This window comes from Phascolarctos cinereus, unplaced genomic scaffold (assembly GCF_003287225.1).
Source record: "Phascolarctos cinereus isolate Bilbo 61053 unplaced genomic scaffold, phaCin_HiC Scaffold_4;HRSCAF=312, whole genome shotgun sequence".
In the NCBI taxonomy this organism is placed as follows: domain Eukaryota; kingdom Metazoa; phylum Chordata; class Mammalia; order Diprotodontia; family Phascolarctidae; genus Phascolarctos; species Phascolarctos cinereus.
The window spans coordinates 145,862,633-145,876,887 of NW_027555847.1; the positions used below are offsets into that span (position 1 = coordinate 145,862,633).

At 37.8% G+C, this 14,255-nt stretch overlaps 1 protein-coding gene across 1 annotated transcript in view; it reads left to right on the forward strand.

The window, feature by feature from the left end:
- Window positions 1-14,255, forward strand: part of ANKS6 (ankyrin repeat and sterile alpha motif domain containing 6) — a 74,938-nt gene that overhangs the window by 37,472 nt on the left and 23,211 nt on the right. Inside the window, exons 7-10 of the mRNA XM_020995526.2 lie at window positions 5,160-5,358; window positions 7,597-7,646; window positions 9,143-9,346; window positions 12,458-12,611. Of these exons, the coding sequence (XP_020851185.1) occupies window positions 5,160-5,358; window positions 7,597-7,646; window positions 9,143-9,346; window positions 12,458-12,611 (607 nt within the window). The remainder of the gene's footprint in view (window positions 1-5,159; window positions 5,359-7,596; window positions 7,647-9,142; window positions 9,347-12,457; window positions 12,612-14,255) is intronic.

Below are 14,255 nucleotides of genomic sequence, written 5' to 3' on the forward strand. Positions count from 1 at the left end.
AAAGCAATATGTTTACCATTTATCATCATATATCACTCAGTTTGATTATCTGTGGTCTCTTTTTCCCCATTTCTTTACATTATAGTCAGTAGTATACTATAGTCACTAGAGAATTAGTACTTACATATTCTTCTGTGGATGGTCCCCTACAAAAACATGAGCTATGCTCAATAAGACCTCATTTATCTAGAGGTCAGTTAGTCACTGAGTTTTTACGAAGCACCTATTATGTACCAGGCACATAAGAGATGGGGATACAAAGAATGGCACAAATAACCCCTGCTCTCAAAGAGCTCACAGTCTAGGGGGGGAAACAACATACAAACAACTTTGTATGTACAAGATTTATCCAGGGCAAACTGGAGATAAGCTTAGAAGGAAGGCTCTAGTATTAAGGGGGATCCAGAAAGACTTCTGGCAGAAGGTGGGATTTTTGAAAGAAGCTAGGGAATACAGGAGGCAAAGTCAAGAAGGGAGAGCCTTCCAGGGCTTGGTATCAGTCAATGAAAATGCCCAGAGTCAAGAGGTGGAGCATCCTATTTGAGGAACAGCAAGAAGGTCACTGGATATGGAAGGGAAATAAGTGTCACATTGGAAAGGTAGGAATGGTCCAAATTATGAAGGGCTTTAAAAACTAAGGATTTTATATTTAGTCCTGGAGGTGATAACAACAACAACAACACATTTCCATAGTGCTTCATGATATGCAAAGCACTTTCCTTGCAACAAACCGAGGGAAACTGAGACTTAGAGAGTTTAGATGAATTGCTTTAGGTTACACAGCTAAGTATCAGAGCCAGGACTTGAAACCAAGTCAAAGGATCATAGAGTTAGAGCTAGGGAGAACTTTAGAGATTATTACACTCAGTTTTCTGACAAATGAAGAAACTGAGGCCTCCAGAGGTTAAGTGATGTATCCAGGGTTACACAGGAAGTGGCAGAACCCAGAATTTTTTTTATTCTAAGTCCAAGGCTTTTCCCTATTATGTATTGTGCATGTATATCCTTTTTGAAAAAGTTAAGTATGTAAGGATATATTTCTAAAATATTTTCTTCAAAAAAATATGGAATAAAAAAAGTTTTGACACTTGAAGGGGTATCTCCATTTATCAGGAAAATATCCAACTGGAAAAACTTCCCATGAACATGCAGGGTATCCAAGGGAAGCTGGCTTGCAATTCAGAAAGATTATCTGTGGATAATTCACATACATGAAGTCAGGCATTAATTTTGTTAATATTTGCTAGATTATCTGGACCATTATTGTTTGGAGAAAAGTTTTTTCTTCCCAAGTGAGGTCTGTTCTATTTTTGGTGTTGTCTGAACTTGTGGTTTTATCATACTAGGGAAGCCCTGGTGAGGAAGGCCCCTTACCAATGTAAAGGGCAACTACCCTGTAATTTCTAGCATTGGATCTCTTCCTGGGGCATGGAGGGATTAAGTGACTTGCCCAGAATCACACATGCATTACGTGCTAAGGGATGGACTTGAGCGTCATCGCGGCTTTGAGGCCTGCTCTCTCTATTAACACACACTGTCTCTGTGCATGATGGTCTATACCCCCTGAGAATTCTGGGTAATTTGTGCTATTCTTTACAGGGACCAAAAAAAGGATCATGAAACAAAGTGTAAATGGGTCAAAAAGAGCAGTAACTAAGATTGTTCTGAACAGAAAGGATTGGGGACAGTGATTATTTATAGGAGGAAAAATAGGGAAGAGAATGAAAGCCTGGCTAGATATCAGATTGAAGAAATACTGACTGCTGAACATTTAGAAAAAAGAAATCAAGTCAAAAAATTGAAAGCTAGTCTTAAAATTTAGCCAAATATCCTGAGAGGTGATTGTCAGGAAAAAAAGAAACTAAACTGATAAATTAATTTTGATTATAAAGACTCTTCTTACACACTGTGTCAGGTTATTTAAAGCCCACTCTCCAACTCTTTTTTTTTATTAATTTATTTTGACTTATCAACAATCACTTCCATATGCTTTTGAGTTGAAAATTTTTCTCCCCCTTCCTCCCCCCCCACCATCCCCCAGAAGGCTCACAATCTGATATAGGCTTCACATTTACATACCCATTAAACATATTTTCACATTAGTGAAGTTGTAAGTAAAAATTAAAAGCAATAGGAGGAACCATCAGAAAAATGAAACAAAACTCAACAGAAGGTAAAAATAAGTGAGAGCGATTTGACTTCCATAGTTCTTTCTTTGGATGTGGACAGCATTTTCCATCCTGAGGTCTCTGGAGATGTCTTAGATCCTTCTAATGCTGAGAAGGGTTCAGTTTAACAATCTTAGTCATTGCATAACGTGGCTGTTATTGTGTACAAAGTCCTCCTGGTTCTGCACACTTCACTCAACATCAGACCATATAAGTCTTTCCAGGTTTTTCTGAAGTTAGCCTGTTCATCATTTCTTATAGCACAATAGTATTCCATTACATTCATATATCACAACTTGCTCAGCCATTCCCCAATTGATGGGCATCCTCTCAATTTCCAATTCTTTGCCACCACAAAAAGAGCTGCTATGAATATTTTTGTACATGTGGGTCCTTTTCCCATTCATTTGATCTCTTTGGGATATAGCCCTAGAAGTGCTATTGCTGGATCAAAGGGTATGCACATTTTTGTAGCCCTTTGGGCATAGTTCCAAATTGTTCTCCAAAATGGTTGCATCATTTCACAACTCCACCAACAATGTATTAGTGTTCCAATTTTCCCACATCTTCTGCAACATTTATCATTTTCCTGTTTTGTCATGTTGGCCAATCTGATAGGTGTGATGTGGTACCTCAGAGTTGTTTTGATTTGCATTTCTCTAATCAATAACAATTTAGAGAATTTTTTCATATGACTGTAGATGGCTTTAATTTCTTCATCTGAGAACTGTCTGTTCATATCCTTTGACCATTTATCAATTGGGGAATGGCTTGTGTTCTTATAAGTTTGTCTTAATTTTCTATATATTTTAGAAATGAGGCCTTTATCAGAGAGACTGGTTGTAAAAATTCTCTCCTAATTTTCTACCTTCCTTCCACACTCCAACTCTTAATACATGTCTGATAAATACGAGCATATCATCATGTCATGACTTGATAGACAACTTTTGCAAACTGAGTTTGCTTGAAATTATAGTTTTTAATTCATAGGCACATATTCTGAGTAAACATGAATCATCTGTTTTTTTTCCTGATTTGCCTTTGCTTTAAAAATTAAGACTATTTAGTTAATTTAATGAACATATAATAAATACTTTCTATGTTTCAGGCACTGTGCTAAGGGCTGGGAATACAAAAACAAAACAGGAACTTTCATTGTATTGGGGAGATCCAACTTATACACAGACAAAAAAACAGGTTATCTGAGGAGGGGTTATCTTATACCTTTTGTCTTATCAATGGTGGGAGGAAAAATGGGGGGAAATGAGAAATAAACCTGAATGGATAATATGAAGTTGAAACCCTGACTATGGACCATTTATCATAAAAAATTGAAAAATGGCCTTTTGCTAATAATTAAGGGAATCAGAGAAGGCATCATGTAGGAGATGGCACCAGAACTGTCCTTCATGTGAAAATACAGTTTTCATTTGTCTGCTGGGTTGGGTAGAGTCTATTCCAGATATGAGAGACAGCCTATATTAAGACTTGGAGAAGGGAGAGAGATTGCTGAGTTTGGAGAAGAGAGACATTTATGTTGTTAGAAGGAAAAAGGAACCAAAACTAAGGACTCTCTAAAAATGGATTACAGGGTCCTTGCCAGCTATTATTGGAGGTATGACTCTTACCATCTGTTGTTCTAGGAAAAACTCCCAGGACATAATCTGATTACATGGAAACAAGCTACCTCCAGCTTCCAGAATGTCTGCTACCTGATAGGGACTTTTTTTTTTCATGATTTTTGTCTCTGACTATGAGACTTACCTGTGCTGCAGTTAAGCTGGGTACTTTGGAGGACAAGAGTGGAAAAAAAAGATACCCTATAAATCTCCCCATTATCCCCATGACCAGACTAATTTTTGTTTTCTCTGTGGGGAAAGCCTGTTTGGGGACCTTAAATTCCTTCTTGTAAGTTTTATGTTTTAAAAATTTGTGTAGCAGTCCGAATCAATTCAGTTAGTGAATTACTGAAGAAAGGCAAGACTTGGCACAGTCTGAATTGCCTGTATTCACTACTGTGAACACCCGTTCACTAATGCCATTGTTGTCTTTATACTGGGAGCAGACACAGGACCCAATACATTACACCTCTACTAAACTGTAATCTCCTTGAGACCAGGGACTGCTTTTTATCTTTGTATTTATTCAGCTCTTAGCACAGTGCTCTGCACACAGTAGCACCTAATAAATGCTTGTTGTTATTGTTGTTGTTGATATAAGATGGTAAGGACCCCTGGGAGGAAACGGAGACATTTCTTTAGGTTTTTCAAAGAAAATACAATATTTTGGTTCTAGTCCTGGCTCTCTCTTAGATTTAGATTTAGATTCTCTTAGAATTCATCTAATCCAACCTCTCATTTTACAGATTGAAGAAACTGAGGTTCAGCTAGGTGGCTCAGTGGATAGAGTGCTGGACCTGGAGTCTGGAATGCTCATGTTCCTTAGTTCAAAGCTGGCCTCAGATACTTACTAGCTGTGTGACCCTGGGCAAGTCACTTAACCCCCTTTGCCTCAGTTTCCTCATCCTTAAAATGATCTGGAGGAGAAAATGGCAAACCACTCCAGTATATTACCAAGAAAACCCCTAATGGGGTCACAAAGAGTCAGACACAACTGAAAATGATTAAACAACAACAACAATGAGGTTCAGACAAATTAAGTGACTCATCACCTAGTCAGTATGTAGCAGAGTGTGGATTCAAACCTGTTTTTGCTGCCTCTAAATCCATTGCTTTTTATTCTACATCATGAATGTCATGGAATTCTTCTGGTACTCCATTTCAGTATCTGTAAAGTGAAGAGTACTACATCATCTTTGCCTCCCTCAGAGAATTGCTACAAAGATCAATGGAGATAATATGTGTAAAGTGTATTACTTCAAATCTTTAAAATTAGTGTCTCTATTAAAGCAATAGCTCAAAGGAAAAATGTGAATATTTAGCTAATCTGATTGTGGCCTAACCAAGCTTTTACTGGGTGCCCCTTCCTCAGTCATGGTGGAATAGAATGTCCAACAGATTCCGAAAGCTCAAGTTGACCCAAACGTTACATCGGGGGCTTTCCAGTAATCACCCTATGCCTTTCACCGATGAATCTGAGCCATCTCTGGATTCTACAATGAAAGCAAGTCCCCAGGATGAGACAAGAAATTCTGGAATTCCCGACATTGCTGCCCAGAGCAAGGACACTGGTAAAGTAAAAACTGTGCAGTTGAATAGGCTGTTTTCCCCCCCACTGATATAATTTGTTACAAGGATTGTGTGACTGTCATTATTGAAATTCAGAGAAAATTAAAAAAAAATAAGCGTGAGTCTTGTTCCTATTATTCAAAGCAGAGAATTATTCTTTAAGGAGCTGGCCAGAGAGAAGACTTGGAGGGAACCAACATAGTTGTCTTCCAAATACTTGAAGAGGAACAATCAGGCTTGTTCTCCTTGATTGTAGAGGACAGAACGAGGAACAGTAGCAAGAACTTCCCAAGACAGATTTGGGCTTAACACAGGGAAAAAAGTCTTCCTAATAATTAGAGCTGTTCAAAGGCTTAGGACTTAGGATACCTCAGAGGACAGTGGATACCCCCTTCGAGGTCTTCAGGCAAACTCTCACTGGGAACGTTGTAGCAAGGTTTTGGTTGATTACAGGTTAGACTAAATGGACTCTTGAGGTCTCTTCCAATTCACAGTTTTGGTGCTTCTGTGAAAATCCCTAGCTGTTTTTCCTATGGATTTTATAGTGGTGACTGACCCATCTTGTACTTGTGGGGTTGGTTTTTTTGGAAACCAATTACAGCACTTTAAATTTTTTTACTGTTGAAATCTATCTTACCTTTAGTCCCTTACACCAACCTTTCAAAATCTTTTGGGATCTAATTCTGTTATATAGTGTATTAAGTATCGCTCCCAACTTCATCATTCACACACTTTGATGAATGAACCATCAGTGCCTTTAGTGAAATGTTAGACAAAAATACTGAACAGAATGAGGCTGAAGATGGAACCATGGTGCTTACTACTAGAAATATATCTCCTGGTTTATAGTTATCCATCAGACAACATGGATTAGTCAGTCAAGATCAAATCTATCTAGTTGCTGTGTCAGTCCACATCTCTCACTCTTATTTACAAGGCTTTCATAAGACACTTTTTGTTTTTAAAGTGAGGAAGGTAGTTATTCTGCATCTAGTCATTTCAGCAACAACATTTCTTCCAGTAAAAGTTTGGAGACATGACATTTTATCACATTTCTTATTAAATATGTAGGAAAAGTCCACTTTTGGATACCATAGTATAGTGTCAGGGACCTCCTTCAGCCTCTTAGTTATTGAAAACTGAAAGTAAAATTCTGGGAGTTTTTTTCTAGAAAATACACATTTTCTGCCCTATTTCTTGGAGAGTTTTAATTTTTATTCTTTCTGTCTTATCATTTGGTGGGGGAAGGTAATTTCTTCTATATACAATACTTCCCATTCTTGCTCTGAAGACCAAGAAAAACATTAAAAAAAATTGGTACCTGTTAAGTATGGTGTGGTATAGTGAATGTTGGTCTTTGAGTCAGAAAAACCTGCCTCTGATACCTATGAGCCGAGTGAATCTGGGCTAGTCTCTTAACTTCTATGCCTCAGTCAACCCCCTAGCTTTATTATTAAATCATCCCTATGTTAGGATCTATGTTGGGGAAGGGAGTGCCTCATGCTGTAGAGATCCCAAAGCCTTTATCTATTTGCATTTTATATTTACTTTCTGAAAATTAAAGCTCATCTACAGTGGAATGGGCCACCCTGGATGGCAGTGAGTTTCCCATTACCCCTGAACCTTCAGTGCATGGAAGAGGAAACATGAAAAAATATTCAGGAGGCAGACACTTACAAAAGTCGGTCAAGGCTTGGTAGGATTAGGAAATAACTGTGGTCTAACTGATTTGTAGTTAGAGGGACTAGGAACTGGTGATAGTCAGGTTGCTTAATCTCTCTGGGAATTAGTTTCTTCATCTGTAAAGTGGGGATGGGGTGGGGAGGGTGTTTGTACTAGATTATCTCTGGGATCTCTTCTGGCTCCAAATCTTAGGATCCTAAGTGTTCAACCAAAGGTTGGATGATCACTTGTCAGAGCTGCTATACAGAAGATTCTTGCCTTGTGCATGAGGTTGGACTAGGTCATCTTTTCTAACACTAAAGTTCTATATTCTTTGGTGACCCTGTCACCATGTATGTGATGTTGTATTTCCTAGTTTACTTTTGGAAATCTCAAAAGCATGTATTAAATTTTTAAATGCTTTTCTTCAATTAAGAAATTGAATATTATTAAAGAGCTAAAAAATCTAAAAGTGAATATTTTCAGAATTTAAAAACTGAGGCTTATACTTTCATTCATATTAATGTCCTGGGGATATTGATTATCAGGTTTCCAAATGTATCTGCTTTGCTTTTCAGGTTCTACCAATACAAGAATAGAAAAAGAAGATACATTATTGACAACAATGGTTAAGTATTTTAAAATTATTATGTATTTCACATTAATTTTCTCCATTATGGAAAGCAGCACTGGAAAAGGCTCATGCTTAAAGTTTCCTAGTGTTAGTCAGCACCAGATCCCAGTAACAGGTAGGCCAATGTAGCCCAGTCTGTCCTGCCTGTTGTTTTTCCCAGTCTTTTCACCTTTAGCTTCAAAGCTTGTCATTCCCACAACAGGGACTGGGAAGCCACTTGTAGGTCTTATTCTGCAATCCATTTCTTTCCCATCTCTCTTTTTCTCTTTTCTCTCTCTATCCCCCTTACTCTAAATACTTTCTCCATTTATCCCTCCCACTCTGAACCTTCCCTAGCACCTGGGGCTTACTCACCCTGAAACATCTATCTACCTAAGTGGCCTTCTCACTCTTGAATATCCCTCTGCCATGCCAGTTCTCTTTTCCCATTGATGAGTTCCTCCTGGGGCCTTCACTCTGTGAGGGGTTTAGGCTGGACAACTTTGCTTCTGACTCTTTAGATTAGAACATAATAACCTCAAAGGGTACCTTGATCCTCTTACCACCACCTCCTTCCCCCTGCCCCAACCCACTTTTCATCTCCCTTTTGTGTGTTACATTCCATTAAACACAGGTTCCCAAAGTGGGTGATACCACCTCCCTCCCTCCTCCCAGGGGTACTGAAATGATCCAGGGGGGTGGTAGTAGCTTTGGGTGCAATTGGGGGGGCACTGAATAAAAATAAGGGGGCAGGGAAGCACAAGGAAAGAAGAGAAGATGAGAAAATTTTGAAAAACTGTTTGTATATGTTTCATCTGTTGTGTACCAGAGTTAAAGTCATAGTGCTTACATTATTTTCCAAATAAACACACAAATTGCAAGTTATAACTGATCAGTGATCAAGTCCACAGACAGGTCTTAACAAGCAAGCATTGGTAGGCTAGAATGCCACGTATTGTTGAGAAGTCCTGAAGGCATCAGCAGGAATATGTGCATGTAATGACTTGTTTACAACATGATACTATACAGTTCCAAGATGCAATATTGCATCATCAAAATTTCAATGCAGGAAAAAACCCATAAATTTACAATAAATTATTAAATTTAAGATACATCATTTAAAAAATTTTATATTTGAAATGATACAAATTTCAAAAAACTATTAAAAGGTTAAAGAAAGTAGATTCCCTGGGGGAGGGGGGCGTTGAGTAATTTTTTTTTAAAAAGGGGTGGTAGGCCAAATCAGTTTGGGAACCTCTGCATTAGAATGTTGTTGTTATTTGTTCTTCATTCTCAAAATCTTATAAAAGTGAATGTTGAAAAATAAAAATAAATAAATATATTTTTTAAGAAAAGTATTTTGCAACAAGGGCAAAAGGAGATCACTGTACAAAGTACTTTTACGACACTGATGTTCTCAACCTCCCCTTCCCTTACCATCAGCCTCTTCACTCTAGAACCAAAGAAACTGTCAGTAGCTTTTTAAAAATCAGGTTTGTTTTCTGTTTCAGTTAAGAAATAGTGCTCCTTTTACTAGACTCCCAAATGACAAGCTGAAAGCAGTGATCCCTCCTTTTTTACCACCTTCAAATTTTGAGCTGTGGAACTCAGATCGGACTCGGATAAATAGAGATGGTCAGACAGAACAAATGAAGGCCACGTTGCCACAAAGATCTGTTAAATACCATCCTGTTGGCAGTGGAAACTCTGACATGGTAAGTAATGAAGTTCTATGGTCAAAGCTTGTGATTACAGTGTGGTATCATAGAAAAAAGCACTAGAATTTGAGTCAAAAATCTGGGTTTGAATTACAGTTCTACTACTTAGTAGCTATGTGACCACAGGCTACATTACTTGATTTAATTTTTTAAATTAATAAGCATCTGTCCTTTCTCTCTCCAACACTTACCTCCTCCCCAACCCCTGCCCCCACCTCCCTCAGGGAAAAACAAAGACCCATGCAACAAATATGCATAGTCAAGCAAAACACATTCCTATATTGGCCATGTCCACAAATATGCATCTCACTTTGCATATTTAGTCTGTAACCTTTCTGTCAGGAAATGGGCAGCAGTCTAAATCATTATTCCTCTGGAATCATGGTTGATTATTGCATTGATCATAATTCTTAAGTCTTTCCACATGTGGAGCCAGCTCAAATTGACCGGTGAGAGCCAGTTGTTAAATTTCCAGTGTGTGCATTTACACCTTGGAAACCAGCAAATGCTTCAGATCAGAGCTTGATTTGTTGTGTTGTTGATTGTTTAGACTTAAAGTGATGGTGAAAATTTTTTTTTCCTGGAGAGCTGATTATTAAACATTATAACACATCCTTTAACAATGTTTTTTATAGTATTAAATTGGTCTCATTCTGCTTACTTCACTCTCTGTCAGTTCAAAGAGATTTTCAAGTAATACCTGCTCCTCCCCACCCCTTCCTCATTTGTATACATTTCAGCTTGCACCAGATTATATGAAATAAGTCTCTCTTCTATTCTTCTACTTTTCTTCCTTAGTATATCCTTCCCCTCCTCCACTCCTTACCTTTCTGTTCTTCTTTTAAGATCATGAAAAAGAAAAAGTACTCCCAGACCTTCCATCTTATTTGACTCCTACTATGGTCCCTGCTGACATCATGGTTCTTAGGGGATGCTTGTATCACCCCCCTTCCCTCCCCATTAGAATGCAAACACTTCATTCTTATAAAGTCTTTTTTGATGGCTAGCTTGAATTTACCTTTTTCTGTTTCTTTTTACTTCCATGTTTATATTTCAAAGTTTCTACTAAGCTTCAGTTTTTTCATTAGGAATGCTTGAAAGTCTTCTATTTTGCCAAAGCTCTCTTTTTCCTTAGTAGGATTATATTTAATATTGCTTGGTAAATTATTATTATAAGCCTATACCTTTTGCCTTTTGTAATATTTTATTCCATGTTCTCTACTTCTTTATAGTAGTAGCTACTAAGTCTTGTGTAATGGGCAAGTCACTTGGAGAAATGAGACCCAGACAGGTTAACAAACTTACTCAAAACCACAAAGGTAGTAAGGGACTGAACTGGGCTACTTCTTCATCAGAGACTGGAATAAAGGGAGGAATGGGGGATATCAAATAGTTTGAGGCATAGAATGGAAGTAAAGAGGGAGCTCATGATAAACTGCTTCGGTTTTCTCAGTAAAGTATGAGGGTGAGGGGAGGCTGGAGGAGAAAAGAGAAGCTTTGGAACAGTTTGGGGAATATACTAGAGAGCTAATTGGGAAAAATAAAAGCAGTGCCTTGTGGCTGTGAGGGCCCACTTAGCTAAGATTAGTTAACATAAGTTTATGATGGTCCTAGTTAGAAAAGTGGTGTGACTTCCAGTTCTGATAATTATATATCCATATCTGTAACTGATTTTCTCTTGTGAGACACTTGTGTGGGAGGTCTTTTTGTATGATCTGATCTAATTTCACATTCAGAATTTCTTTCATATTGAGAACAGATAAATATAGATGGTCTGATTGGCTTTTAATTGGTGTAGAGTGAAATCAGACCCCTAACCAAATCATACCAATAACAAGTGATCATTCAGTCTTTACTTGAATGCCTCAGCCACTTCCACTTGGGGATGGCTCTCATTGTTAGGGCTCCACACAGTCCTGTTCTGATGCCTCCATGTGATGCTGAGGTGACCTCGGGTTCTTGAAGGTCATGCCGTGAAGCACAAACTCTAACAAGAAGCTAGGAAGGCTTTTAATATGGTCCTAGAAATGGACTATGGCTGCTCTTTGAGGCCCAGTTTAGTGAAGTATGTAAAGATTCATCATAAATAGTCTGGCCACCTGGTATTGAACTCTTTGACCATGCTAACCCATGAAACAAATAAAAATAAGAATTATCTCTCAGTCCTTTATAGCTCCAGTCCAATTCTGTAGTCACAGTGGTAATTGTTGTGAAATTGGAGGTATTGTTGTGAAAATGGAAGAATGTTCTAAGAATCACACAGGTAGAATAGAGAGACACAGTAGATAGGTAGATAGATAGATGGATGGATGAAATATTTATTATGTATTTGCTGTGTGTTAAGCACTGAGGATATAAATACACACAAGCAAGATAATCCCTGCCCTCTAGGAGTTTACATTCTTATGATGGAAGACAGCACATAAAAGGAAATTGGTAGGAGAGGAATATGAGAATGATGACCAAACTATAAGCATCATGTTGTAAAAATGGTGGTCAAGAAATGACATGGAGGCATGGTTCCCAGCAAGATAAAGTGAAAGCTCATATCCTTATTAGATTGTCAAATTAAGGGAGAGGGTCCCTGACATGGGCATCATTTCCAATTAGCTCTTGGAGAATATTTGTGTAACTTGCTACTTAAACTTTAACTGCTCTTCATTTTCATGTTGTTACATAATGACTTTAATAGAATCTTATAAATTCAAAAGTATGTTCTTCATTAAGGATTTATCCTCCTTGTCATCAATTACAAGATTTCCTTTTTTCTATTAGAGTGGCTACTAGTTGGCGCCATAATGCACAGAGTGCTGGGCCTGGAATTAGGGAGGCCTAAATTCAATTCCAGCCTCAGACACTTACTACCTGTGGGACCCTGAGCAAGTCACTTAACCTCTGTTTGCTTCTTCCTCCCAAGGCTGTTGTGGCAATCAAATAAGAGAATATTTGTAAAGTGCTCAGTAGAGTGCCTGGCATATAGTGGATGATTAATAAATGCTGTTTCCTTCCTTGTCTGAAAGTTTTATATTTCTATTTGTATCAGTGGGATTGGGGGTGGGAAGAATATACTAAGTATAAATATACTAAAATACAATATTACTCTTTCAGACATCTGTCAGGCCTGTTAAATTTCCATCTGTTACGAGAAGCCCTACTTCTCCTACAAATTCAGGAAATTTCAACCAATCACCCCACTCTTCTGGTGGGTCCAATGGCATAGGTGGAATTAACAGACATGGTGGAGAACTACATAACAGATCAGGTATGTATTTTCTTCAAATTTATATAAAAAATGAAAAACATCAAGACGTTAACTCAAACTTTATGGAAACAGAATCTTTAGATTTCTTTTTTGTCATGTTTGTTTTTATATCACATTCATTTTCAAATGTATCTTTCCTCTCTTCCATATCCAGAGCCATACTCTTTTCACACAGAATTAAAAAAAAAAATAAGTGGCAAAACAGTAGTTCAACAAAACTGACCAGCACATCAGCAGAGTCTGAAAATGTGTACAATGAGAAAGCAGAATCTTAAGAGACAGAGGATAGTCTATTCCAGGGTGGGGAACCTGCGGCCTTGCGGCCACCTATGGTATTCTCTTATCTGATACATTCTAGAATATCTCTTACAAGCGGTTATCTAGCTCTTGCTTAAACATCTCCAGTACTAGGGAACTCACTACTACATGACGAAATGTATTCCATCTAAATGTTATAAGTTGTTAGTGATGTTAAGGCAATATTTGCCTGCTTAGAACTACTACCCACTGTTCCTAGCTCTCCCCTCTGAAGTCAAACAGTTTTATCCCTCATCTATGTGACAGTCCTTTAGACATTTGTAAACAGCATCTATGTCTTGCCCCTCTTCCCCTATCATCACCACCAGTATTCCCCGGATTCTTTAATTAATTTTCATATGACATGGTTTGTCATTTGGAGTCCCTTTACCAGCCTCATTGCCCCTTCTCTGGACCCATTCTAGTTTGCCATTTTCTCTCCAAAAGAAAGAAGACACTTCTTAGTAGTTGGATGAGCACTTTTAGCTATCAACCTGAGCAGTACTATGGACTTCACAGGCCAATCACATCATAACTCTTGCCTTGATTGTTTCCTCTGTGTTTCCTAATGACTTTGAAATAACCTAGAATCATATTGTATGTGGTAGATTATGTTTGGGTTTAGCATCCACAATGTTAAATAATTTGTCTACAGTTGTACAGCCAGTATATATCAAAGGCAGGACTTAAATCCAGGATTCCATCACTCTAAGACTGACCCTCTATCTTATATACACCATGCTACCTCTCTCTCTTTTTTTTTTAACATTGAAGGCAAACTATTTGGGCTTTACTTGGAAGAATTATTCTTAAAAATCCCCATTTAAAGCAAAAATTTTTAAAAAGGAGGCCTGGAGCCTCCCTTTTCTGGTCTTTGCTGCTGTCTCAAAAAATGAGACCGCTTTGAAAGCTAATAGATTGTAGGTAATTATATTATCTGGGTCTTTCTGCTATCTGTTATCTAGCTTGATTAGTGGTTTGCTTTTGTCAAGATTCATATTTGCTCCCTCAGCATTAGCTTGATACCTGTCATGAGATTCTTTATAGTGTTAGGACAGAATTGGTACAAAAATGCTATATGTGATGAAATCCTTTGAAATGATTTTAATTTATTAGATAAAAATCCCTTCATATTTGAATGGCAGTGTCTGACAAAGATAAGTAGTAAGTTGCTGCTATTTTTTGGTTGAGGAGAAGAGAGTTTTTTCCAGTGACTCCAAATATCATTCTTCCTGTGATCCATACTGAACTCTACTGTTATAGAAATGACAGTCCTGGTTTTATTTTTTTTAAGGGGAATGGGTGGGGAGTGTCATTTAAGGAGAGGAACACATTTCTTCTCTTTTT